A 25,792-nucleotide genomic window follows, 5' to 3' on the forward strand; every position below is an offset into this window, starting at 1 on the left:
TCCATACAGTCAATATTCATACTCATCATCCCTCTCTGTTAAGTTGATCAGGCTTCTTCGGAGAAAGGAGGCAGGTGGACAGACGTTGCATCCCTGCAGATCTGGCACACAGTCAAAAAGGAAGAGGGTCTCTTATGTAGAGCTTTTTTGGTTTTTCATTACTTGATTGTGTCAATAACCTGTTATTCATGTCAGACCTTCTTGAGCTTCATCAATTCCGGAACAGATAGGTCTTTAACTTCTTTCTTAAAGTGTCATTGTCTTTGACTATATAAACATGTGTTGTTTGCACCCCAAAGTTCTCAGGTCAGTTCAGCAGTTTTCTCATTAGCACTTTTCATGCCAAAGTTCATGAATTCTTCACCTCCTTTTTCTCTATAATGCAGTTTTCCAGGTTCAGTTTTTAGGATGATGTCTTCATTCTTGCCAGACCTTTATAGGCCCAGCCAGACCTCAAACATACAATGAATTCAGTCCATTCATTACATGCTTTTCAAAATGAATGCTATTAGCCATTTTGTTTCCTCAAAACATTGGGATCAACTTCCCATGGCTTGTCACAAAATATTTATTGTTTATACAGTCCTCCAAGATTCTTAAGCTTGTGGGCTGCCTTTCCCGAGTTTGTAGGAGTACTTCAAAAACTTGCCTGTTAAAAAAGTAAGAATGATCCTGTTGGATTTGAGCACATCTAGTTTAGTCAAATCTTTCCCCAGTACTGGTTGTGCTAGCAGGGAATTATGTGAATTATAATTACCTAGCAAGAATGGAACTTTTGCCAGGCATCCAGTTTTATATGCTATCTAGCCTGGTGCTTCTAAGATCACAAACAAGGCATGAATGCAGTAATTTGCACAAAAATACCATATTCACACAGGCCCTACCCACCTTTGCATTTAATGCTATCAGAGACATGCTTACAGCCTTCATGTTGAGGGTTAAACATTAGAAAAGTAAAAAAGAGTCTCCATATGAAACTCAGAATGTGATTTCGTCAGATCATATTAAATATACTAAGTCCTGGCCTACAAAAAGTTGTTTACAAGTTTTATGAATAAGGGCTTCTTTAAAAGGATGATTCCAAATTCAGAGGGTAGCACCCAAAAAGAGTGTCTTCTTAGGGCCCTTTCACACTGCCCCTTTGTCCCAAGATCTGTTTATCCCGGAGTATTTGGCAGTGGGGACTCACGTATTCAAGTTTAAAGCAGATCATCTGTGATCTGATCCTGGAGTAAAGGCAGTGTGGGAGGACCCTAATGTGTCTCTAGGACAAGTTGAGTCCAGCAATGTGTCATGGCCAGTAGCTCCCAGCAGTTTACCTGGCCTAGCTCAGCCACTGCTGAGGATAGGTCATCAATGGAGGCAGACACTTCCTAGCATTTTGAGGAGGTTCGTCTGAGCAAGCTAGCAAACGGTTAAACACAATTCCTCTGGAACATAGAAAAGGATGATTAAAAAAGCACCAGCTGAAAATTCTAGGAGAAAAAGTTCTCAGTGGTGAAATTCTAGGTGGCAGGTAATGTTGTGGTTCTTATCTTGTAAACTGGCTCTGCTGCCCCTCAGTTTGTGTTCAAGGACTCTTGGCTTTTGACTTTTGGACAGATAGCATTTTCCCCCCTGGACTGTGACCCTGGCTTTCCTTGTTACTCTTCTGTGACCTGACTCCTCTGCTCCTCTGACAAATGGGATTTCTGACCCTGAACTGTGATCTCGACTTTTGATGTTACTCTTGCATTGAGACCCGACCCTACTGTTCCTCTGACAAATAGTATTTCTGACTCAGGGCTGTGACGCTCGCTTTCATTGTTACACTTATCTTAAAATTGACTCTGCCCCTCCTCTTACAAACACTATTTCTCACCCTGGACTGTTGATATTGACTATCTTAATTCATTTCTATGAGTTTATTTGGATTTCTCTTTTCCAAATGGAGTTGCATAAGTGAATGGTTTAGGGTTGTGAAAAAAAATTGACCAGAAATATAGAGGGGTCACAACAGCAATAACATCTGGCTTTAACCATAAAGAAGGTGAAGATCTGGCTAGTATTTGGATATAAAAGGAATGTCAAGTGCTGTAGATTACATTTCAGAAGAAGGTATTAGCAAACGATTTCCTAAGTATTTCTTGCCCAAGAAAGCCCTGTGAAATTCATGGGGTCACCATAAGTCAACATCCCTTGGCTTTTCTACTTGAATATACTTGCATAGTTGTTCTGTCGCCGCTGGGCCTATAGCTAGTTGACTTTAGATATAGGATGTGTAACCTTTACCCAGCGGGAAGCCAGGGACCCTAGGAAAAGTTCTCAGAGGCTTCCTTTACAGATGGAATCTTCAAGTGGCTTAAAAGGTACAACAAAGTCTTTTATTAATGAATCCAACAGGAATTTTAAAGCTTTCTTGGTAAGGTATCAGCTCTCTCAAACTTGTCCACATAACTTTCTTCAAAGGAAAATTCCCCTTTTTAACTTCTCCCAAGGCTAACTAAAATCCAACCCCCGCTGGTGTGGGCTCCTCTGCCAGGCCGAACTGCTTCTCGAAACACTGAGAGGACCTACCAGACAGGCAATGGATGTTCTTTAGAGTTGGCTGTCTTCCTGGAAACTCCCAAGGCTGTAGGAAGGAATCCCTGGAGTTCTTAGGAGACCCTTAAAGCTGTGGGAATGCTTCCCTGGTGTTCTTTCCCTGGAGCTCTTAAAGGTTGAAGCCTTTGTACAGGGAAGTAAACACATCCTATACATTGGCTAACCTTTCTGTGACTGACTGGAAAAGGCTCCCTTCCCTCCAAAAAGCAAAAAAGGGGCGGGACCAGGAATCCTAACTATAATTGGCAGGTGGCCTACCCTATAAACGCAAATTATAACAGGAAACCCCCTGCTGCAAAATCCCAAGCATGGGTTTGCACACAAACATATAAACACAGCAAATAAATCTGTAGCAAATAAATCTGTATTTCTTGCCCAAGAAAGCCCTGTGAAATTCATGGGGTCACCATAAGTCAACATCCCTTGGCTTTTCTACTTGAATATACTTGCATAGTAGTAGAATGAATTATGCAAAGTAACAATAAATCCAATTCCATTTGTGTAATGCTTACAGGTATTTCATGTTCTGTATCATATGAACTGCACCTCAGTTGCATTGCTGTGTATAACAATTTTTAGCTTTGTATCACTTGGTTCTTTATGCTCACTCAAATGCAGTGAACTGTGTTTCCAGGACAGGAGTTCAAACCAAGAGTATGAGCCCATTTGAAATCCTTATTAAATTAAAGAATGATGGTGGGTGGAGAGGGGCTGGAAAAGAGAACCACACAATGTGTTCTATTTTTGGTCTATTTATGCATTTCTGCATGACTGGAGAATGGCCCTATTGCTCTAGTCTGCCACTTTTAGTTTCCTATAACTCTTACGATGAGGCCAAAGCATCTTGCTTCAGTCCATAGGGCTTCCTGGACACAAGTCTTTCCTATTAATTACTTGCAATTAATTGTGCTTTGCAGGAATACATTCATACATAATTTACATGAGAGATATGTTATCTACCACAGTGCAAATTTTAAATTCTGCTGACACATCACCATAAAGTGTAGAAAGAGGGAATAGATATATCTGTTAGCCCACCTAACAGACCAGTCCAGCTTCCTGCCAAATCGGTGACCATCTGCTGCCTCCTTCCCCATTATGCATTTCAGAGGTTTTCTCCTTTGTTAACAAAGATTTGGGCAAATGCTTCTTTGGCATTATATTCAAATTGATGAATTGCTTTGTGTGATTCATCCAAACTAGATTATCATGTTAATAGTAGCAAACTGAGAATGCAGTTACACTATCCTTATGATCGAACTACTGTTTGAGTACATCTCCTCCTAGCCAGATTTGTTTTCTAAATATGAATTACATATTTTAATAAATATTACAATAAAGTTTATTTTATAAATGTAACTCTCAACCAATAAGAAATGTACTTTTATGCTGAATACATGAAGTTTGTAAGTAAATCAACTATGTTAGTTTTAATGAAGACTACTTATTTTTGGTCTCTTGAGAGCATGGTTTACATTTTATGGGAGAATAGATGTTTTTGGGTAACTGAAAATAACACTTCTGAAGATCTGCTATATATTTTATGCATTAGCATATCTTCGTTCCTTACAGTTTGGAGAGATAACCAGGTATGTCAGTCTAACAACTGAGAAGCCTAATTTGCCTTGCATGAATGCTAGTGGATATTTACCACTATGGAGAAGATTCACTCAAATGAGCATTTAACTCGTAGAAATATCATACTTTACAAAAGGTTATGATTATTCCAAATAGTGTGAATGCCAATTAATCTACAAAAGGGTCACACTTCCAAAAGGCTATGGAGATTCCTGGTTTTCCAAAAGGTTATGATCTCTAAAAGGTCATGCCATTCCAAAAGTCATTTATTGGAAAATGTTTGACTTTACAAATTGTATGATAATATTTATATTGCTGAATTCTTGAAAATGGGTTTCTTAAAGATTTGTGATTAACATCTTGTTTCTTCACCTTATTTTCAGTATCCATAATGGAGTAATAGCTGTGTTCCAGCGAAAAGGTCTTGCAGAACATGAACTTTACAATCTTAATGAAGGTGTCAGGTTAGTACTATATCAGATATACTTCTCATAAATGCTTGCTGCATTTTCTTTTCCTGTTCAATATATGGGTGGCAGTTCTAATTGTAACTTTGATTTAATAATTCCCTGCAGAACTTCATCTACAGTGGTATGGATATGGGGAACTGAAAGATAGATTCATGGTAGACAGTACAAGTATCAGATTTGAAAGAGATCAGAATTTGACAAAGAATAATTACTAAGGAAAAAGTACTAATAAAGAACATATTATTGGTAAGATACATATAAAAAGACTTACTGAAGATAGAGTTGATAAATTATTGTATGATTAAATGGGTGCAAAATATTAGTCACAACCAATAATAAGATAAATTGGGGGGGGGGGGGGGGATCGCTTAAGAAATATCTTGTGTTAAAATCTTAGAGAAAATTTTTTACAAGATAAACAGATAATATGTTACCCCAGCAAAACTTGATAAAATGTATAAGGGAAGAAACAATAACTGTTGGAAAGGAACTTTCTGTATTGTCGAAGGCTTTCACAGCCAGACTCGCTGTGTGGTTTCTGGGCTGTATGGCCAAGTTCTAGCAGCATTTTCTCCTGGTGTTTTGACTGCATCTGTGGCTGACATCTTCAGAGGATCCTCTGAAAAAGTAAAAAGTAAGTGAAAAAGTAGATGACAAGAGAAGCGCTTGCCCAAAAGGAATTAACATGGCAAGATTTTAGCTGATGGGAACCCCCATTCCCTCATGGTTTGCCTTCACATCACAGTGGATGCCTTTGCAAATGCCAACCCTGATGGTTTCCTGGATTGTATGGATAGTTAAGATGACAACCCCATTGCACTATTGTGTGAAGACTTGGCTCACTTTATCAGGAGATTATTGGGCATCTGGAGTAGACATATGGAAGTTAACAGTGCAATGTGTGGAGGGCTTGTTCAACTTTGAGAGTCATCACCATGACAATGATAAACTGCTCTATACTTGAATGTCAGGGTATTTTCATGCAAGATTGACCTTTCTGAGTCAGTTGTTTTGGCAATATGTTAATAGTATGTTGGCTTCATATTTAGAAAGAGCAATTGTTTTGAAACTAGGGTCATAGTACATTGTACTCAGATTTAAAAAGAACAATAAACAGCTTAAACAAATTTGCAGCTTTGTTTTGAGTAGCAATATGGACAGCACTGGAGGATTCCCCCTCCCCCAAAGCATTTGAATTTGTAAAATTGTCTCCATATCTTCTTCACTAGAATTAGATTTGAAGGGAGAGGAGAAATACGTATGTGTGCAGTGTGGTGGTGTAGAGTGGTAGGATCATTTAAAGGAGCAAGAGATTCAACCAGTTGGCTAAGTATGGCAGAGTAGGAGCAGCAGAGATGTAAGAAGAACTGAGAAACCATGTCTAATCAGGGGGCATGGATGAAGATACTCTTAAAAGTGGAAGAAGAAAGAATGCACAAGCTAAAGAAGGGACTTAAAGGGAGACATCACTTTGTCAGAGGCCCAGAAGAAATGCTGTGATTTTAGCTGTTGAGTTTTTAAGAGTAGACTTAAAGGTGTGCAAGAGGTGTAGAGAAATCTGTAATAGTTAACATGGAAGAAGAGCATGGCATGAAAAAGAGTTTTGCAGAAGGGACATTGTACAGTGATTCAACTAGGGCAGTGGTTCTCAACCTGTGGGTCCCCAGGTGTTTTGGCCTACAACTCCCAGAAATCTCAGCCAGTTTAGCAGCTATTAGGGTTTCTGGGAGTTGAAGGCCAAAACATCTGGGGACCCACAGGTTGAGAACCACTGAACTAGGGAATTGATCAAGTAAGAAAGAACAACAAAGATTATACCCATTTGATTTGTCGAATGTTAAGGAGATTTACAAGAAAAATGCTTGGGACGAAATATTAGTCATTCCTTCTTGGACATGTTGAGTTTGAGATGGGATATTTAAGTTGATACATGAAACATACAGGTGGACATGTAGAACTGGATGGAGAAGTGAGGCAAAGAATCTGGGTAACGCTAGCATATACATGATACTGGAACTATGGAGATTGGTAACATCATCCAAACACAGAGTATAAGCTAGAGCAGTGGTTCTCAACCTATGGGTCCCCAGATGTTTTGGCCTTCAACTCCCAGAAATACTAACCGCTGTATACTAGCTGGGATTTCTGGGAGTTGTAGGCCAAAACATCTGGGGACCCATAGGTTGAGAACCAGTGATAGTCACGGGACAGATTCCCAGGGGAGCCCAACAAAAAGAGGGAAGGTAGAGTAGAAGCTTACTCCAGTGTAAATGCTGAATTACTGATCCAACCATTAAGAACAGATGGGAAACACAGTTAGAAGTGAAAAGCCTGCTTCAAAAATGAGGACAACAAAGAAAGAAAGGAAGTTATAATGAATTAGGGTATCAATGACTCAAACATAAGGCATTTTAGCTGTCTCCAGATGTTGTTTACAGACAACTTACATCTCAGAGTTACTTTGCTATGCACTATTGTATTTCTTGCCTTATAGAAAAACACTCTTCCCTATTTTGGAAGGATTTTTCACCACAAATCAATTGCATATGTCCCTTTCCTACCCTCCTCATTGCTAAATTATACCTCCGTCTTAAATATATATATTTTAAAAATCAGTTTTAATATGCTAAGTGCACATTAGAAGCATTGTGAAAGCTCAGAATAAAGAACAATAACAAGTTGTTTTGTTTCGTTTTACTTCTGTTTGGGTCTACTCATTTTGTTCCGGAAAACAAAACAAGTAAAAAGTGTAGTGTGAGGAAAGTGAAGTGTAAAGTGAAGTATACTGAGGCAAAAAAAGCTCCTCAATTCACATATTACATTCTTCAAGAGATGGTATAGAGAGTTATCCTACCTCTTTCACAGTATTTCTCCATCCTTCCATGTTTCCCTAATACTACTTCCATTTTTTAATGTTATTTTTTAAAATAAAATTAAGCAAGGAATTACGCAATAGTTAAACAGTTATTTGGTTGGTAATGCTAGAAACTCAGTGATTCTGAAATCATGCACAATGAATACATCTACAGTATAATGATGTAAGCAACACTGATGCAAGAAGCTAAATCATTATAAAATAAAGTAAAATACATAGAGTACAGTCCAATGATTCATGTATTTTTGTTCCTCTTTAATAGGCAGTTACTGAAAACAGAGCTCGGATCCTTCTTTACTGAATATTTACAGGTTTGTACAGCTTGCATTTTTGTGATGCTTAAACTTTTATTTACATTTTGCATTGTTATTAGAAGCATGCAGCTGGATACACTTAACAGCAGATGTTTCCGTCCTAAAGGGATTTGAATACTGAAACTTTACAGGTTTGGCTGGTTGCATGTTTGGCCTTTCTTTAACACATTTCACTCTTGACACAGCTATTTTTAGAAAGTATAGTATAAAACAGGGTTTCTTATACTTTTTCTATTCGCAATCCATTTCACTAGAGAATTTTTTTATGCAGGGTATATAGGTATAAAATATGAATCAAAATCAACATTTATTGTTAATAAACCAGTGTTTGCAAGGTTTGTTAAACAGGCTAATTTTCTTTTTTATGAAGTACAGGTGAAGCACTGTCTATGAAGTAGACTGTAAACACTACATGTTGTTGCTGAGAGATTCAGGCAAATGTCTAAAACAGTCACTAAGTGGCATACTAGATAAATTTTTGGGACTAAAGCAGTGGTTCTCAACCTGTGTTTTTGGCCTACAACTCCCAGAAATCCTAACAGCTGGTAAATGGCTGGGATTTCTGGGAGTTGTAGGCCCAAAACATCTGGGGACCCCAGGTTGAGAACCACAGGACTAAAGGAACCCCATTTTGGGCTGGAACCTACAGTGTAAGAAGCAGTGGAATAGAAGAATCAGAGTGTAAGTTAATTCATGAATTATCTGTGAAAATTGTAAAATGTAGACAAAACATTTCAGATATAGATTAAATATCCCTAATCTGAAATACTACCAGAAGTGTTTTGTCTTCTAGATTGTTTCAAATTTTGGAATATCTGCATATACATTGAGATATTTTAGAGATCGAAGCCAAGCTCAGCATTACATTTATTTTTCTTTCATATATACCTTATGCACATAGACAGAAGTTACTTTTATGCACAATATTTTAAATAAACGTGTGCATGGAACAAACTTCGTATACACTGAACCATCAAAAAGCAAAGCTGTCATTATCTCAGCCACCCATCAGGAAAATTTTAGATTTTGGAATATTTCAAAATTCTGGAAGAAGGATGCTCAGCCTATAACAGGAGAACAAAGTACATGAGATACCAGTAATGTTTAAATTACTTTTTGAAAGATATTTTGAAAAGGTGCTTTGGTAATAAGTTTTGTGTCATCGTCCTATCAATTCTAAGTTGGGTTTTCTTCAATAAAACATCACAAAGAGTAGTGAGGAATATAATAACAGTGCTGCGAGCTACTCTCAGGAAAACAGGTGCCTTTCAAAAAGTAAGTCTCAAAGCTGTAGGATAGCTTCATTTGAATTTCATGGTCTGCATGTTAAAAGGTCTGTTTCTCACTGAATGGGCCACCCCATGTCTGGGTATCACATTTTCAGATAGCATATGAGAAGAGTGCATGTGCTTCAGTTTTCCTCCATACATGACATGTTTCTTTCACATAATATACTGGACTTAATAATTTCATGTTGGAATAGTTACAGAAACAACTAAGACTTTCCTTCTATTCACACTTAAGTCACCCAGGAACAAGGCCATTGCTTTAAATTCAACTGAAAATCTTTTTTTCATTCATTCAAATCATGTGTTCAGTGTCTCAAAATCTGGGGAGGGGCAGGAGGAGACTTAAGAGAGTATTTCCTAAAGTTCTGTTAAGATGGCAAGCAGGAATTAGTACTGAAATAACCTATGTCAAACTCACATAAATAATACGTATAACATAAGAATACATTCTTCATTTAATAATATCCAGATATGCAGCAGAATCGACTTAATATGTTCACAAGTCCTTGCTTATTTTAAAGGGCTTTGGGCAGTTTCGGTTCATCAGGAGGGTTTTGGGGGCTGGTAGTTGTATGAGGTCCATGAGCCACTTCCCCCCCCCCCCCCAAAAAAAACCCCAAAACAATTTGCCACCACTCAGGATGAAGATAGGAGCAAAATGAAGGCATGGTGAAATGCCTCACAGAGGTATTGCAAGTCCCTGCCAAAGAGACCTTCATTTTTTCCTTCTCTGTTGTGGGTGCACAGAGAATGTCTGAGAAATTTATCTTAAAGCATTACTGCAGGGTTTCAATACTCACCTTATTTTAACAGTGTAGCAGGAGGGCACTCTTGGTTTTGCATATTCTGTTCAGGCATGTAGCTGGGGTGGAGGGGGGGCTTGAGGAGCTTCAGCCCCCCCCCCCCCATTGAAATTCTCAGGGTGGTCCACGAGAAGGCCTTACTGGTACATTATTTAAACTGTTATGTTTATTCATATCATGATCTGATCACCATGCTCAATATATCCCATATGCATGGGGGTATTGGGATAACGATACAAAATGTTTGCTAGGGTAGATCCTCAGCCCCCTCCCCCGAATCAAGCTAAGCCCCCCTGAATCAAACTCACTCCCCCCCGCCCCAAGAATCAGAATCCTGGCTATGGGCCTGATTCTGTTCTATTCTCCTGTCCTTTGCAGTCTTCCCATTCTGTTTAACACTTCCCTGTAAGCCTCTTAAAGGACCTAATGCATGTCTTCCTCTCAAGAGCTTTTGGTTTTGCTTCCTGCTGAGTTATTGAAAGACAAGCTGCATCTTGCTACTGTCATCAATTGAAAAAATAACATAGACCAAAAAACAGCAACAGCTGTTTAACAATAGGGAAAAAAACAAGACAACTTCACTCAGTTGTCAGGTTTGCACTCAGCTGACAACACTGGAGAAATTCAAGAAGGGAGATCATGAGGTTAATTCATCAGGAGGGTTTTCAGGAAGCCAAGGAGGTAGGAAGCAAGATGATGGATAAGTTGCAAAATAAATAGCACACCCACCCTTTCCCCCTCTCCTCAACAAACATGGAATACCCATACCCTGTAGGTTTCTAAAAGGCTACAATTTTTGCATAGTTTATTTTTTAGTTCTTCTTGAATGGCTTAAAGCAGGGGTGTCATACCCATTTTCATCAAGGGCCACATCAGCCTTCTGGTTGCCTTCAAAAGGCAGATGAATACATGGACGGAGAATCTGGATACATGGGGGCTGCTGTAAAAAAATATTTTTACATAATGATCTGTGCTCTTTAGTTTTTACCCCATTTGGGTCCACAGATATTCTTGAATGACACCTCCCATCTTGTTATTATCTACCATGTGGACTGGGAATCATGGGAATTGCAACCCATCAGCACTTGTGGCTCTGAGGCTGGAGAAAAATTCAAGGACATTTTAAAGTCAGATATCATATTCACAAGCCTTGTATCTAAATTCAAACTTCAATAACCTGACTAAACAGAACCTAAAGCTGCGGCCTTCCAGATGATCCATTAGCTCTAATCGTGATGTCTAATAATGAGGAATACAGGAGTTGAAGTCCAGCTTCTGGGGGGCCACATAAAATGACACTGCAGGTTGGATAATAATAATAATAATAATAATAATAATAATAATAATAATAATAATAATAATCTTTATTTATACCCTGCTGCCATCTCCCAAGGGACTCTGTGCGGCTTACATGAGGCTGAGCCCACAATACATCAATACAAGCAATAACAATAACCCACGGGCCTTGAGTTTGACACACTCAATTCAGGGCTTACATTAATTTTCTCAACTGGAGTGGGCCCATTGAATTGTTTACTAGGTAACACTTATAGTTGATGGTTTGTTTGTTTGTTTGTTGCATTTTCATCCTGCCTTTCTACCAGAGCAGAGCTTGAGGCAACTTTCAAAACTATTAAAATTCACAATAAAATTTAAAACAGTTAAAAAATAGAGGAAAATATAAAACAGCATAAAAACATATTATATACCAATCAGACCTTTTCCAGACATTTCGATGTAGTCATTTGCAGAGTAAAAACAGTTTCTTCCAAATAGATTTCAATCTGATCTAAATAGTCAGTGTAGATATACCCAGGTTCCTTTATCAAGACCCAAGGGCTCCTTACCAGACATGTTAATGTGGAAAAAAAATTACTGCTCATGAAAAGGGTATACAATTAAAGAAAGAGCATTTTGAAATTTATTTCCTCCTAACCAGCATAAAATATATAAAGTATATAATCCTATTCTCTTTGCATATTGATTGTTTATCAAGGCAAAATGATTAAGCTCTAAAACAGTCAATAAGTAGAGGTTAGAGTTATACACTGTTTGAAATGTTAAGATGGGAAATCCTGTACAGTAAAATTACTCTCCCCATGGCTCAAGTAAAACTTATGAGCATTTTCCTTATAATGAAGTGCCTTAGGAAAGTTATTTGCTGTTGACATACAAGAGTAGTCTTTTAATAGATTGAGCTTACACAAAAAAGAGAAATGAAGTTATTTGTGTTATGTTTGCAGAATCAGCTGCTCACCAAAGGAATGGTGATCCTGAGGGACAAGATTCGGTTTTATGAAGGTAATCCAGACATCAGTTATGCCTGTTGTGCCTCGTTCGAAAGGACATCAAAACCAAAACTCTCTTTTCACTTGGCTTCTGACCAAAAGCCATAACAACAGCCTGCTTCTGCCTCAGCAGTCATTTAATGTTCTTGCCTGCTGAACAAGGAAATGAAATTTGTCTGGCACATCAGCGGAGCAAACTGCAGCCTCCAGGATGACGGTTTACCTTTTTCTTAAATTAGAAAGCTCTTTATGATTAAATAGTCATCTGGACACTGCTTAGAAACTGCAGAAGACAAGTCACTGAAAATATTATTTTATGTAGATTCCACTCTTCTTCTGAAGAACCACACAATCACTGCCACACGTTTCTCTGGCAGCATCCTATCCAGGCTGAGCTTGGAGCCAAATTAGCTTAATCTCTGTATTGAAGTTGCATTATGTTCTTTTTATAACAGAGTGTCCCAATCTTTGATTTAGCAAGATTTCCTGTGGAGTATATATCTGAGAAAGCCTGCTTGTGTATACATGTATCGCCAACTAGATGGGGAAAGGACATTGTGCATGCTTTCTCCACTTAATTCTGTAACTGCATATATAAATTCTATGAATCAACTGTCATGTCCACAACAAGCCAAATTTTTCAAAATTATTGCAGGAACAGAAAGTGAGGTGAAATCTACTGAACAGGGGAACAGACAGCAAAGCAAATGTTACAGGGGTGTTCATCCTTCTCTATGCTATCCAAAGCATGCCTATAGATCAGTGGTTCCCAACCTTTTTTTGACCACTCCCCAACATTAGTAACAAAAGGGTTACAAAACAGTTTTTGGTCAACTTTAGATTCGGTTTGGTTATTTGGAGTGCCGATTCAGAAAATTAGATTGGATAGACCACCCCAGCTCTAATTTCTGATACAGAACATTTGCCATCCAGTAGTCACCATCTGCTCTCCCACAGAACATCATATTTAATAAGCCTCGGTTTTGCGAGACCAGTCACTCTCGTTGCAATAGTGTAGTAATGGTGAGGCCGCAAGCCATATTTTAGTTCTTGTGGACCACTGGTGGTCCACAGACCACAGGTTGGGAACCACTGCGATGATTGATAGATAGATAGATAGATAGATAGATAGATAGATAGATAGATGATAGATAGATAGAGATATACAGCGTCTGTCTCTCTGTCTCTCTCTCTCTCTCTCGCTCTCTCTCTATATATATAGTATAAAATAGGAATCATTTTAATAAAAGGAAACTCTATGCCCAGAGTTAGGCTGGTTTCCTCCCAAGTTCTATAAAGTGAAGCACAAATTATTTTGCTTTCATAATAAAGCAAGAATGCAGCAACTGAGACTACAGGCATTCCTTAAATTATGAACAGGAAACATTCTTTAGGTTTGTTCTTAAGTTAAATTTGTTGGTAAGTTGGAACAGGTACTTTTCAAAGTGTAACTCCAGCCATATACTATTTATTTATTTATTTATTTACTATATTTATATACCGCCATTCTCAGCCCAATCTGGAAAATAAAGTAATGGGAAAGTGTTGGTTTCTAATATATGTAATTTCTTTCTGCTTGTGGGTAAACAGTATTCCTTGCTATTTCTTTGTCAGTGTTGATGTGGAGATTGCCTGGTTTGCCTACTCTGGAACATGCAACATATAATTGTCCTTCTTTAGAGGTCCCTTTCAAATCTATGATATATAAATTTTCTGCATGTCTCCTCATGGACTTCCCTGTTATGCTTGAAGGCAATTCCCATATCAACAAATTCAAGAGTTTACAGTTAGGTTTTTGTTTTTGTTTTTAGTTTAGTTTTTTTTTTTTTTATCGTGTCAGGAGCATCCTGTTTTGAGTTAGGTACAAAACATACAGTTAGGTACAAAACATACACTATACCCTTTGTCTCAAAAATCCATAGTAGGTCAACCAAAACATATTTCCCTTCCCTTGTGTGTACCTTAAAGAGACAAGAAGTTTAAAATATGTACATGCTCAACTCAGATCCATGTATTTGGCAGCTAGTTTTTACTCTCATATACAAAATACTTTTGTGAGGTTCTTTTGTGCCCTATGCACCTTAACTATGTTTTTTCTCCAACATTTAGGACAGAAACTTTTAGATACCTTGGCTGAAACGTGGGACTTCTTTTTCAGTGATGTCCTGCCCATGCTTCAGGCTATATTCTATCCCGTTCAGGTAAAGTATTACTTTGTTACTTCAAAATCCAGAAAAACCAGAAAAAGCAACTCTGCTGGTTTACTCAACAGAGAGCCACAATCTGTCAGACATCTCAGCATGGCAAACTGACATTTGCATGGATGGGGAAGTACTTTTGCAAAACACAGGGTGAGGGGAAATGTTTCAAAACAGAAGTTGTAGGCATTTTTCTCTTTGTGTCACAATATTCAGGCTGTCAGCAGAAAAATACTTTTCACTTGCAAAAGCTGTCGTCTCAATCTTGCTATGTCCCTAGTACCTCTGTATAAAGGACTAGAATCCAAAGGATCCTGCCATTTGTTCTGCTTTCCCAGGGAATATCCCCAACAAACACAGGGCAAGCAACTTTTGAAACTGAAAAATTATGATTTCAAATAAAGTTGGAAACATGAAATAATCTTAACAAAAACAAATACGGGCTGGGAATTTTTCTTGCGTAATTCCGTAGGACTGAACACAGTATGCTTCCACATAGTAATTTAAAATCAAGTAATATATAAAGTAGATTTTATTTTCATTCTTTTTTTCAGGGAAAAGAGCCTTCTGTCCGCCAACTAGCTTTGTTGCACTTCAGAAATATTATAACTCTCAATATCAAATTGGAAGATGCCTTGTCCCGTTCCCGAGCAAGGGTTCCTCCTTCAATAATTCAAATGTTGCTCATTCTACAGGTATGTTTTCTTGGATATACCAAATCTGGTATCATAGTTAAGATATGTCATATCAAAACAATGACCAGTGTTGACGGCTTTCATGCAGCAACCCATTCATCTGGAGAAGGAATGAATACACTAGCCTAGTAACCCCCCCAATGGAGCCTAAGGCTGCCCAGACCCACATCAAATCCTTGTGAATTTTCATCCCCAAAGCAAGAAATGAGTCCAACACAGAATTCTTGGCGAGGTGAAATTTTCTGTTGGCAAATTTCACCTCCCCAACAGATACAGCTTTTCAAAAGCAAAGAAAGAAGAAAGAAAAAACTGTCAGTGGAAATTTATATTTGTAAAGCAGGTTGTATCCCAAGAGGTTTCTGGGTTTTTCAGCTCTGCAATTCTTTGATTTGAGGGGCTGATTTTGGGTGTGGATGAAAAAAAAGGTTGTGTAAATTTTTAAGACACAAGGAAGAAACAATGCCCTTGGACTTGTCACTCAGACTTTTATTTCCTCCATTTGCTCTATAAATTTCCTTTTCGGGGACAAGAAGTGATTAGTTTTTTTCCCTGACACATTATTTCAATACTTAATCATGTAGTGGCCTGTGGCAAGAAAAACCTTCATAAACTAGAAAAAGCTTTCTTTTAGCATTCCAATATGTTCTAAATTGCCATTTTGCTTTGTTTGCAGAAATGAGATAATGTTAAGGCAGTTATTGCACCTTTAATGTGTCCCAGAGCTTTACTGTATTCAGGCATGTAGCCGGGAGGGGGGGGGGCTTGAGGGGCTTCAGCCCCCCCCCCCGAAATTCTCATGGTGGTTCGCGAAAAGGCCTTACTGGTGCATTATTTAAACTGTTATGTTTATTCATATCATGATCTGATCACCATACTCAATATATCCCATATGCATGGGGGTATTGGGGTAATGATACAAAAGGTTTGTTAGAGTACACCCTCTTTCACTCAGACTCAGCCCCCCCCAAAACTCACCCCCCCCCAAAAAACCCCTGAAAAAAATTCAGCCCCCCCCCCCCCCGAAACGAAATCCTGGCTACGGGCCTGACTGTATTGATGTATTTATAAGACCAAGTAGTTGTTCATTTTGGAAAGTGTGAGTCAAGAGAATACAGTTCTAAAACTTGTTATTCAAATAAGTTGTTATCTAATCTAGTCCAATTGTATCTGTTTTAGCGCTCTCAATTAGACCAGTAGTATTTCGGGTTCTTTGGGTGTGTTGAACAGTGGTGTTTCGTGCAAGCTTCTTTCTTCTCTCTAAGAGTGTAACTACAGAAAGGAAACTAGTATTTTAAATATATTAGCTATAAAGTGAAGTGCGCTGTTTTGCCAAGTCAGTTAATTAGAGAGTGAGTTCAAAGTTATTTGTGTAAATCATAGGAAATAAATTTAAATATTTCTAGGACAAAGCAAGAACTGAACTAGTACAAACATCTAGTATCTACAGGTTGAGCATGGCTTACCCAGAAATCTGAAATACCGCAATATCCAAAATTGTCCAAATGGGTGGCTGAGCTGATGACATCTTTGCTTTCTGATGGATCAATACACGCAAACTTGGTTTTATGCACAAAATTATTTCTCAATACTGTGTATGGAATTATTTTCAAGCTATGGGTATAAGGTGTATACGAAACATAACTAAAGTTCGTGTTTAAATTTGAATGCCATCTTCAAGATATCTCAGTAAGTATGTGCAATACAAGTATTCCAGTATCTGAAAAACTCCAAAATACAAAACCCTTCTGGTCCCAAGCATTTTGGATAAGGGATACTCAACCTCTATTACAGAAGACTTTGGCCCCTTCCACAAGCTGAATAAAATCCAATATTTTCTGCTTTGAACTGGAATATATGTCAGTGTGGACTCAGATAACCCCTTTCAAGGCAGATATTGTGGGATTTTATGCTGACCTGGAGACTAGGACATGGAACAATGGCTTCAAACTACAGGAAAGGAGATTCCACCTGAACATTAGAAAGAACTTCCTGGCTGTGAGAGCTGTGCAGCAGTGGAACTCTCTGCCCCAGAGTGTGGTGGAGGCTTTTAAAAAGAGGCTGAGTGGCCATTGGTTGGGGGTGCTTTGAATGCTATTTTCCTGCTTCTTGGCAGGGGGTTGGACTGGATGGTCTCTTCCAATTCTATAATTCTGTGATTGTATAATATGCAAAGTTGCACTCTCACACGAACAAGCTGAAGATCAATCCCGACAAGACAGAGGTCCTCCTGGTTGATCGCAAACCAGACCAGGGTATAGGGTGGCAACCTGTGTTGGACGGGGTTACACTCCCCCTGAAGCCACAGGTCCGCAGCTTGGGAGTCCTCCTAGATTCATCGCTTACGCTTGAGGCTCAGGCGTCGGCGGTGGCCGGGGGGGCTTTTGCACAACTGAGACTTGTGCGCCAGCTGCGCCCGTACCTCGCGAAGGCTGATCTGGCCGGGGTGGTCCATGCCCTAGTCACTTCTAGACTGGACTACTGCAATGCGCTCTACGTAGGGCTGCCCTTGAAAACGGCTCGGAAATTCCAACTGGTCCAACGGGCAGCAGCCAGGATGCTAACAGGGGGCCCCTACAGAGAGAGGTCAACCCCCTTGTTTAGGGAGCTCCACTGGCTGCCGTTTATTTTCCGAGCCCAATTTAAGGTGCAGGTGCTTACCTACAAAGCCTTGAACGGTTTGGGACCATCCTACCTTCGAGACCGCATCACAGTCTACGAACCCACACGCTCGCTCCGGTCATCAGGAGAGGCCCTGCTTGTGATCCCACCTGCCTCGCAGGCGCGTTTGGTGGGGATGCGGGACAGGGCCTTCTCTGTGGTGGCCCCCCGCCTCTGGAATGCCCTCCCGAAAGATCTCAGACAGGCCCCCACCTTGGCGGTTTTTAGAAAAAACCTGGCTATTCCAACGTGCCTTCTCAGATTAGGAACCCCACTACCAAAGCCCAGAAGCACTTTAGTAGAGTCAAGATCACCCTTAACGCACACCGCACTTATATCCCTCCGACACCTTTTCAGCACTTTTAACCCTGTACCCCACTTCAGCCGGCTCAGTTTTTAATAATGTCCTGTTGTATTGTTATTGCTGTTGTTTTCTGCTTTAACTGTTTTATTTGCTATATACTGTATTGTTGTATTGTGTTGTGCTGGGCTCCGGCCTGTTGTAAGCTGCATCGAATCCCTTGGGAGATGCTAGCGGGGTACAAATAAAGTTTAATAATAATAATAATAATAATAATAATAATAATGTTTTAATTAGAAAAGTTTATTTTTAGAAAGACCTTGTTTTAAAAAAAATCTCCTCATTTGCTTGCCAGGGTTGCTATTACTTTTTGTTGCTGCCTTTGTTGAGTACACTGCTGTGGTTGTACTAGAGCAGGGGTCCTCAAACTAAGGCCTGGGGGCCGGATGCGGCCCTCCAAGGTCATTTACCCGGCCCTCGCTCAGGGTCAACCTAAGTCTGTAATGACTTGAAAGCACACAACAACAACAATCCTATCTCATTAGCCAAAAGCAGGCCAACACTTTCCATTGAAAAACTAATTATATTTGTTAAAATTGTTCTTCATTTTAATTATTGTATTGTTGTTTTTAAGTGTTTTTTGCACTACAAATAAGATATGTGCAGTGTGCATAGCAATTCATTCATATATTTTTTTCAAATTATAATCCGGCCCTCCAACAGTTTGAGGGACTGTCACCTGGCCCTCTGTTTAAAAAGTTTGAGGACCCCTGTACTAGAGCAAAACACCAATAGTAATACTTGGAATCATAGTTTTTAACCTTTCAATTTTCGTAGTTTATCTCTTGCACTTTCTGATCCTCTTTTTTTCATTCAGTGATAGCTTTATTTGTTTTTGTTACTTCTCATTCCTTCTTTATGGTATCCTGTTCTCCCATATTGTAGCCACTCTTAAAAGGAACTCATGGGAAGAGATGCTAACAGGCAGGGAAAAGTCATCATGATATCCAGTTTGGAAAGCTTGGTTTTGTTTAGGTGACTATTTCTTCCACCCTTGGCTTTCTGGTTTGTTAAGTTTGCCCTACATTAAGAAGCAAAGGCTGTCTTGTATAGTCAGCACAAATCAATCAAAGCCGAGCACCCAAGTTCTTTTCCATTAGGCCAATGAGTCTTGCAGTAACTCCTGTGCCTGCGCCAGAGCTTTCGCAAGTCAGCAGTGGCATAAGCTAATTAGGGTAGAGCTCATTATAGATAATGCGCTTGGACAACACTGGCAGCTCTATTTACAGTGCAACAGGATGAAAAGAACCCTATGTGGTTATGAATGCCTGGAGGCAAGCCAGCTGCAGCTCAGGGATAGGACAAGGTCAAGCTGAAAGGGATTCCACTTGGGAGGGCCATTTCCAACCTGAGTCGGCCACAGTGCAAGTTTGCATAGTCCCAAACTGGTGGTATTTTTCCCTATCATAGTGTGAATTCATAAACTGTATTTAAAAAAAAAAGAATGCAGATAAATCTTTCCAGTACAAATAATCACAAGAAGTTTCATTTGTACTAGAAAGAATGACAAAATAAAATACATTAAAGATCTGCCATTGAGAGAGCTATGGGGAAGGGAGTTAAAATGATGGTATTGTCCTCCAAAAATATTCCTGGCTCCCTCAATGAACTGTTGTTTTAGTCCCCAAATTTCTAGGATTGCAGTAATATAAAACTTCAATTGAGCCATTAGAAATACACTTTAGGCAATGAAAGAAAAGTCAAGGCTGTTATCAAGTATGAAAGTTTGGGGTGTGGATGATTTTCAGTGTATTCACTCTCTACAATACTAGAAACTGTAGGGGGGTGTTTATTTTCATTGAGGTGGGGGGGGGGGAAATGTTCATTTGGAGAGTCTCCGCCCCAATCCCCACCCACGGACATTTAACAACACAGTCCTATATATTTTTACTTGGAAGTATATTTAAGTCTGGTTTACAGGCACTTGCATTCAGAATAAATAAATAATAATACTTACTTACTTACTTAGGCGATCCCTCGTTGGACGAGTAAGATGGTCTTCCGTTATGGATTTCCTTGTGGGTCCGTATGTGGCTGTGGAGCCCTATTCTTGCTCTGCATCTTCTTCCGCAGTGGGGGCATTGGTTTCCAGGTGGAAGGCGGTCCCGGTCGGGGTTGGCTTGACGCGCCTTCCTCCTGGCACGTTTCTCTCTTTCACCCTCCACTCGTGCATCCTCAAATTCTGCAGCACTGCTGGTCACAGCTGACCTCCAGCTGGAGCGCTCAAGGGCCAGGGCTTCCCAGTTCTCAGTGTCTATGCCAGAGTTTTTAAGGTTGGCTTTGAGCCCATCTTTAAATCTCTTTTCCTGTCCACCAACGTTCCGTTTTCCGTTCTTAAGTTCGGAGTAGAGCAACTGCTTTGGGAGACGGTGGTCAGGCATCCGGACAACGTGGCCGGCCCAGCGGAGTTGATGTTGGAGGACCATCGCTTCAATGCTGGTGGTCTTTGCTTCTTCCAGCACACTGACGTTTGTCCGCTTGTCTTCCCAGGAGATTTGCAGGATTTTCCGGGGGCAGCGCTGATGGAAACGTTCCAGGACCTGCATGTGACGTCTGTAGACAGTCCACGTCTCACAGGCATATAGCAGGGTTGGGAGAACAATAGCTTTATAAACAAGCACCTTGGTATCCTTACGGATGTCCCGGTCCTCAAACACTCTCTGCTTCATTCTGGAAAATGCTGCACTTGCAGAGCTCAGGCGGTGTTGTATTTCGGCGTCGATGTTGACTTTGGTGGAGAGGTGGCTGCCAAGGTAGCGGAAATGGTCCACATTTTCTAATGTGACACCATTAAGCTGTATTACTGGCATTGGAGAGGGATTGGCTGGGGACTGCTGGAACAGCACCTTGGTTTTCTCAATGTTCAGTGACAGGCCGAGCTTCTCATATGCTTCTGCGAAGGTGTTTAGAGTGGCTTGTAGATCTTCTTCTGAATGCGCACAGACGACATTGTCATCAGCATACTGGAGTTCTATAACAGCTGTTGTTGTAACCTTGGTTTTGGCTTTCAGTCTGCTGAGGTTGAATAGCTTGCCATCTGTCCGATAGATTATTTCCACTCCGGTGGGAAGCTTCCCGTCAACAAGGTGAAGTATCATAGCGATGAAGATGGAGAATAGAGTTGGGGCAATAACACATCCCTGTTTGACACCTGATTCCACCTTAAATGGGTCACTTTGGGAGCCACTGCTGCCAAATAATAATAATAATAATAATAATAGTAATAGTAATAGTAATAATAATCTTTATTTATACCCCGCCACCATCTCCCCCAACAGGGACTTCAGGCGGCTTACATGAGGCCAAGCCCAAACAACATATTACAGCAAAATACAACCAAAAACATAAGCAACAAACAAGAACATCATAATTACACAAAAACATATGAATACATTAACAATATAACATTACAATAAGCACAATCACAGTGACAATGGCCACATATGCAGGATAAAATGTTTAAAAACGTGAGTGAGATAAGAAGAGGAGCAAGTTATTTGCAAGAGAAAGCTCATAAAAACAGGGTTGTGGAACCAAACTTTCCCATGGGGGGTGGTGTACTCCAGTGACAGAAGCGTTGAGGGGGAGCAGTAATGTCATATTGTGTACCTACTCACCAAAGGCGCAGTGGAAGAGCCAGGTTTTAAGGTTCTTTTTAAAGGTTTCTTGAGTAGAGGCTTTCCTGATCTCTCCAGGTAATGAAGGAGTCATTTTTGTCCTTAAGCATGTACTGTGTGGAGTTGATTTCATTTGAGCTCCCATATGATTTGGGCAGGTTATAGAAGCAAACACTGAACTTGCACAGCCTTTAGTTGCAAGTGATATATAATGAGGCCCGATAGAGGCAATATAGGCAGTACAGTATTACTTTCAAACTAATATGAATGTTCAGGCCTTAATTTTACTGCACACACAACGACTCCACAAATTCAACTTCTATCCCACAAATCCAAGTTTTACTCTCATAAAATATTTAGAATCAAGAGTCTAAATACTTTGCTAGTTGTCTTATTTGATTAGATTAAAGGGACTTTCACTTAATTTTAAACATAGATTTTACACTTGATTATATATCTAGGATCATTAGGTGTCTAGAAAGTTATGGACTAGGCAGATAATGCCACCATTCCATTGTAGTAGTCTTTGTTTATTTTTAAGTCAAATGTCGGAAATACCAATAGTAGAAAAGGTACCTTAGATGAAAAAGTACCATAAGCTACCAACAGTCTTTTTTAAAAAGGCAATATGGTTATTACATGCAATTTTACTTCACCTGTGTATGCGCAGTATTCTTTCCACACTCATTTAGACATGTCTGGAAAGTACCTGTTTCTATTTGGGGCAATAAATTGTAACACAGAGAAGCTTTAGGAGAATTTATTTTTTTATCGGGAGCATCACATATATTAAAATCCACACTACCTGCTGTAGGATGTGTGACAAACTACCTGTTTGTTGTTATTGTTTATTCATTCACTCGCTTCCAGTTCTTTGTGACCTCATGGACCAGCCTACGCTAGAGCTCTCTGTTGACCATGGCCACCCCCATCTCCTTCAAAGTCAAGCCAGGATACCATCCATCCGTTTTGCCCTTGGTATGCCCTTCTTCCTTTAATCACTATTGAATTCTTAACAAAAATGAATTACCTAATTATTAACATGGCAAAAGTAGTTCCACTTTACAACCATATGAAGATTGCTAACCAGTTTCTTCAGTCATACTTCAAAAGCAGAGGGGAAAACCCAGTCCAACTGATATAATTTTTCTCTGAGTTAAATCTGTGAAGGGCCTTTGAAAACTAAAATCCGTCAAAATGAAAAACTCATTAATGTTTTAGTTGGGGAGCCTAGGTATAGAAAGAATTGTGTGTCTGTATTATCCTCACAAGTGCTCAGCTACAGTCAAGCCAGCATTCACAGATCTTCAAAAGCAACTGCCTAGAATAGGAGTTCAAAGAAATATAAGTAAGCCAACCACAGCTTTCGAAAGTAAGCTTTCTTATCAATCTGTTCTCCTTTTCCTGCTTGGCTCTCAACCACAATAATATTCAATATTTCAATAATAAATGGTGATAAATTTCCCCTTTTAGTGAACTGTGAGGGCCACCCAAAAATAAATATGGATTGCCTTTCACTTAAAATGCAAGAATTCTGTATATAATGATAGATAGATAGATAGATAGATAGATAGATAGATAGATAGATAGATAGGGATTTATTAAAACACCCTAAGATTCAGTGATATCAAACTTGACATTTACAGTGTGTTGATGGTAATCTATAGAGAAATATATGGTTCCAGAAGCCAACAAGATTGTGGCATTTATATTTAAGGAATGTGTGAAACTAGAGCAAGGCTCATCCTTTTAGTTTAGTGGTTTCCAACCCATGGTCCATGGACCACCAGTGGTCCGCAAGAAGTAAAATATGATCTTCAGCCTCACCATTACTACTCTGTTGCAACGAGAGTTACTGGTTTCGCAAAACTCTCATAGTGCTGAAGTTTATTAAATATGGTTTTCTGTGGGCGAGCAGATGGCGACTACTGGATAGAGTATGTTCTGTATCAGAAACTAGAGCTGATGTGGTCTATCCAATGCAGTTTTCTGAATCAGCACCCCATATAACCAAACCGAATTTAAAGTTGACCAAAAACCGATTCGTAACCCTTTTGGTACAATACATGAAAGCATTTCTTTGGCCTCTGACCTCCTTCTTGTTGGCTATTCTCACACTCCTTCAAACACTGAATTCCAAATGGTCAGCCCGAGCTAAGATTCCCATTTCATCAAGGTCACGCTGCTCGTTAGTGTCAGCCTGATTGCCTTCCTGCCTACTATCAGGCTGAGAACTGTCCTCCTTTTCTGAGTCAATTTGCACCTGGCTAGTTTCAGTATCAACAACATCATTCTCTGCTGTGGGAAACTGAACTTTTATACCCTGTTCCTCATTGTCTACAACAGGAACATTTTGAACCTGATTGTGAACCTGAATCCCATCATCCTCGTCAGAGTCACTCTGAGACCCCATCTGAGGCACAACACTATCATTCTGTGCCTGTGGTTCCAGCTGAGTCACAACACTTAGTTACATTTCTTGTTTAAAGTATTAGGCTCTCTCAGATAAAAACATTCAAGTTCCTGTTGATTAAATTTCACATATATTGAATCTGTTATCTGCTGTGATAAATGGATCAGATCAAAGAAAGTTAATTCCTGTCTGAAAGTGCTGCTAGAGAGAATGTGCTTTGAACTAAAGTTTAAGACCTGTCGCAAACTAGGTTCCTGCGGGAGAAAACCTTGCTAGCACGTCCCTGACGTCACGAGACTCCACCCCTTTCTCCGCCCCTTTCTCCGTGCGAGAGTGGTTTTTTCCTTTGCTAGGGCAGCATTGCCAGCGTACTCTCTCAGTTGGCAGAATTCAACTGAGAGAAAATGTGGGCAATGCTGCCCTAGCAAAGGAAAAACCACGCTGGCAAAGAGAAAGGGGCGGAGAAAGGGGCAGGGAGAGAGGCGCAGGCTCATGACGTCAGGGACGTGCTAGCAAGGTTTGCTCCCTCAGGAACCTAGTTTGCGACGGCTCTAATATTGCCCTGTTTCTTTTGCAATGCACTTATCCACTTTTTTCCTTGTAGTTTACATGAGTAAAATAATAATGGGCAAGGAGTATATATGTCCGAGCGTATCTCCTACTACAAATCATCATGAAGTTTAAGATCATCTGGAGAGGCCCTGCTCTCAATCCCACCGTTGTCGCAAACGCGATCGGTGGAGACAAGAGACAGGGCCTTCTCAACAGTGGCTTCCCGTCTGTGGAATTCCCTCCCCAGAGGCATCAGATTGGCCTCTTCCCGCCTGTCCTTTAGAAGGAAAATCAAGACTTGGCTGTAGGACCTTGCATTTGACCATTGAATAGCAGCTTGTATGAAGACATAAGCAATTATGAAGTGACGATGAATTGACCTGGACCCGGATTTTAATTGGCATGTCTTAACAACTGTTTATTTAATGCTTTGTTTTAATTAATTTGTTGATTGTTCTTATTATGATGGCACCAAATGGTGTTTGCTGTGAGGCCGCCCTGAGTCCCCCTCGAGAGTGAGAAGGGGAGGGTACAAGTATATGAAATAAGTAAATAAATAAATAACACAAAATGGGCTCTGAAACCATCCCTTTCTCTCACCTTAGGCCTGACAAAGCATGTACCTATTTTTGTTTTTAATTGTTTAGCTGAGCAGCTGGAGCATAACAAGTAGCCATGTCCACCAACTGAGAACTCTGGGGCAATTGAGTTGGCATCTTCCTTAACACTGAAGAGAACTTGTGGTTAGGTGCCTGTTGGATAGACTGTGACAATTCTTAGAAGATCTATGCCTATTATATCTAGCAGACATAATTCCTCCATGCCACAGCCGTGCTGTGTATGCCTCTTTTTTCTTTGTAATGGAGCTTCACTAAAAGTGTAACATTAGTTCTGAAAGACTGTAAACACTGTGTCAGTGCTTTCATTGCACATTTAAAGTTCTTGCTATGGCTCTTTATCACCTCTGAGTCTGTTGTCACATTGCGAAATAATCAATAAAACATCAAAGAGGAAAAAACATTTTTGCTTAGATTTTTATAAGCTCTCGTCTTTAAAACAGCCCCCGCAGGCATCTCTAAAGCTATATGGAGTTAATTG

General features: G+C 39.7%; 1 protein-coding gene across 6 annotated transcripts in view; it reads left to right on the top strand.

Moving 5' to 3' along the window:
• The window catches only part of LOC132776469 (proline-rich protein 5-like), a 157,537-nt gene that overhangs the window by 49,337 nt on the left and 82,408 nt on the right, over positions 1 to 25,792 (top strand). For all 6 annotated transcript variants that reach the window (XM_060778157.2, XM_060778152.2, XM_060778155.2 and 3 more), the window contains 5 exons: positions 4,545 to 4,625; positions 7,769 to 7,817; positions 12,156 to 12,213; positions 14,310 to 14,401; positions 14,953 to 15,093. In XM_060778157.2, the coding sequence (XP_060634140.2) occupies positions 4,545 to 4,625; positions 7,769 to 7,817; positions 12,156 to 12,213; positions 14,310 to 14,401; positions 14,953 to 15,093 (421 nt within the window). The remainder of the gene's footprint in view (positions 1 to 4,544; positions 4,626 to 7,768; positions 7,818 to 12,155; positions 12,214 to 14,309; positions 14,402 to 14,952; positions 15,094 to 25,792) is intronic.

The sequence above is a fragment of the Anolis sagrei genome, chromosome 5 (assembly GCF_037176765.1).
Source record: "Anolis sagrei isolate rAnoSag1 chromosome 5, rAnoSag1.mat, whole genome shotgun sequence".
Classification (NCBI taxonomy): Eukaryota; Metazoa; Chordata; class Lepidosauria; order Squamata; family Dactyloidae; genus Anolis; species Anolis sagrei.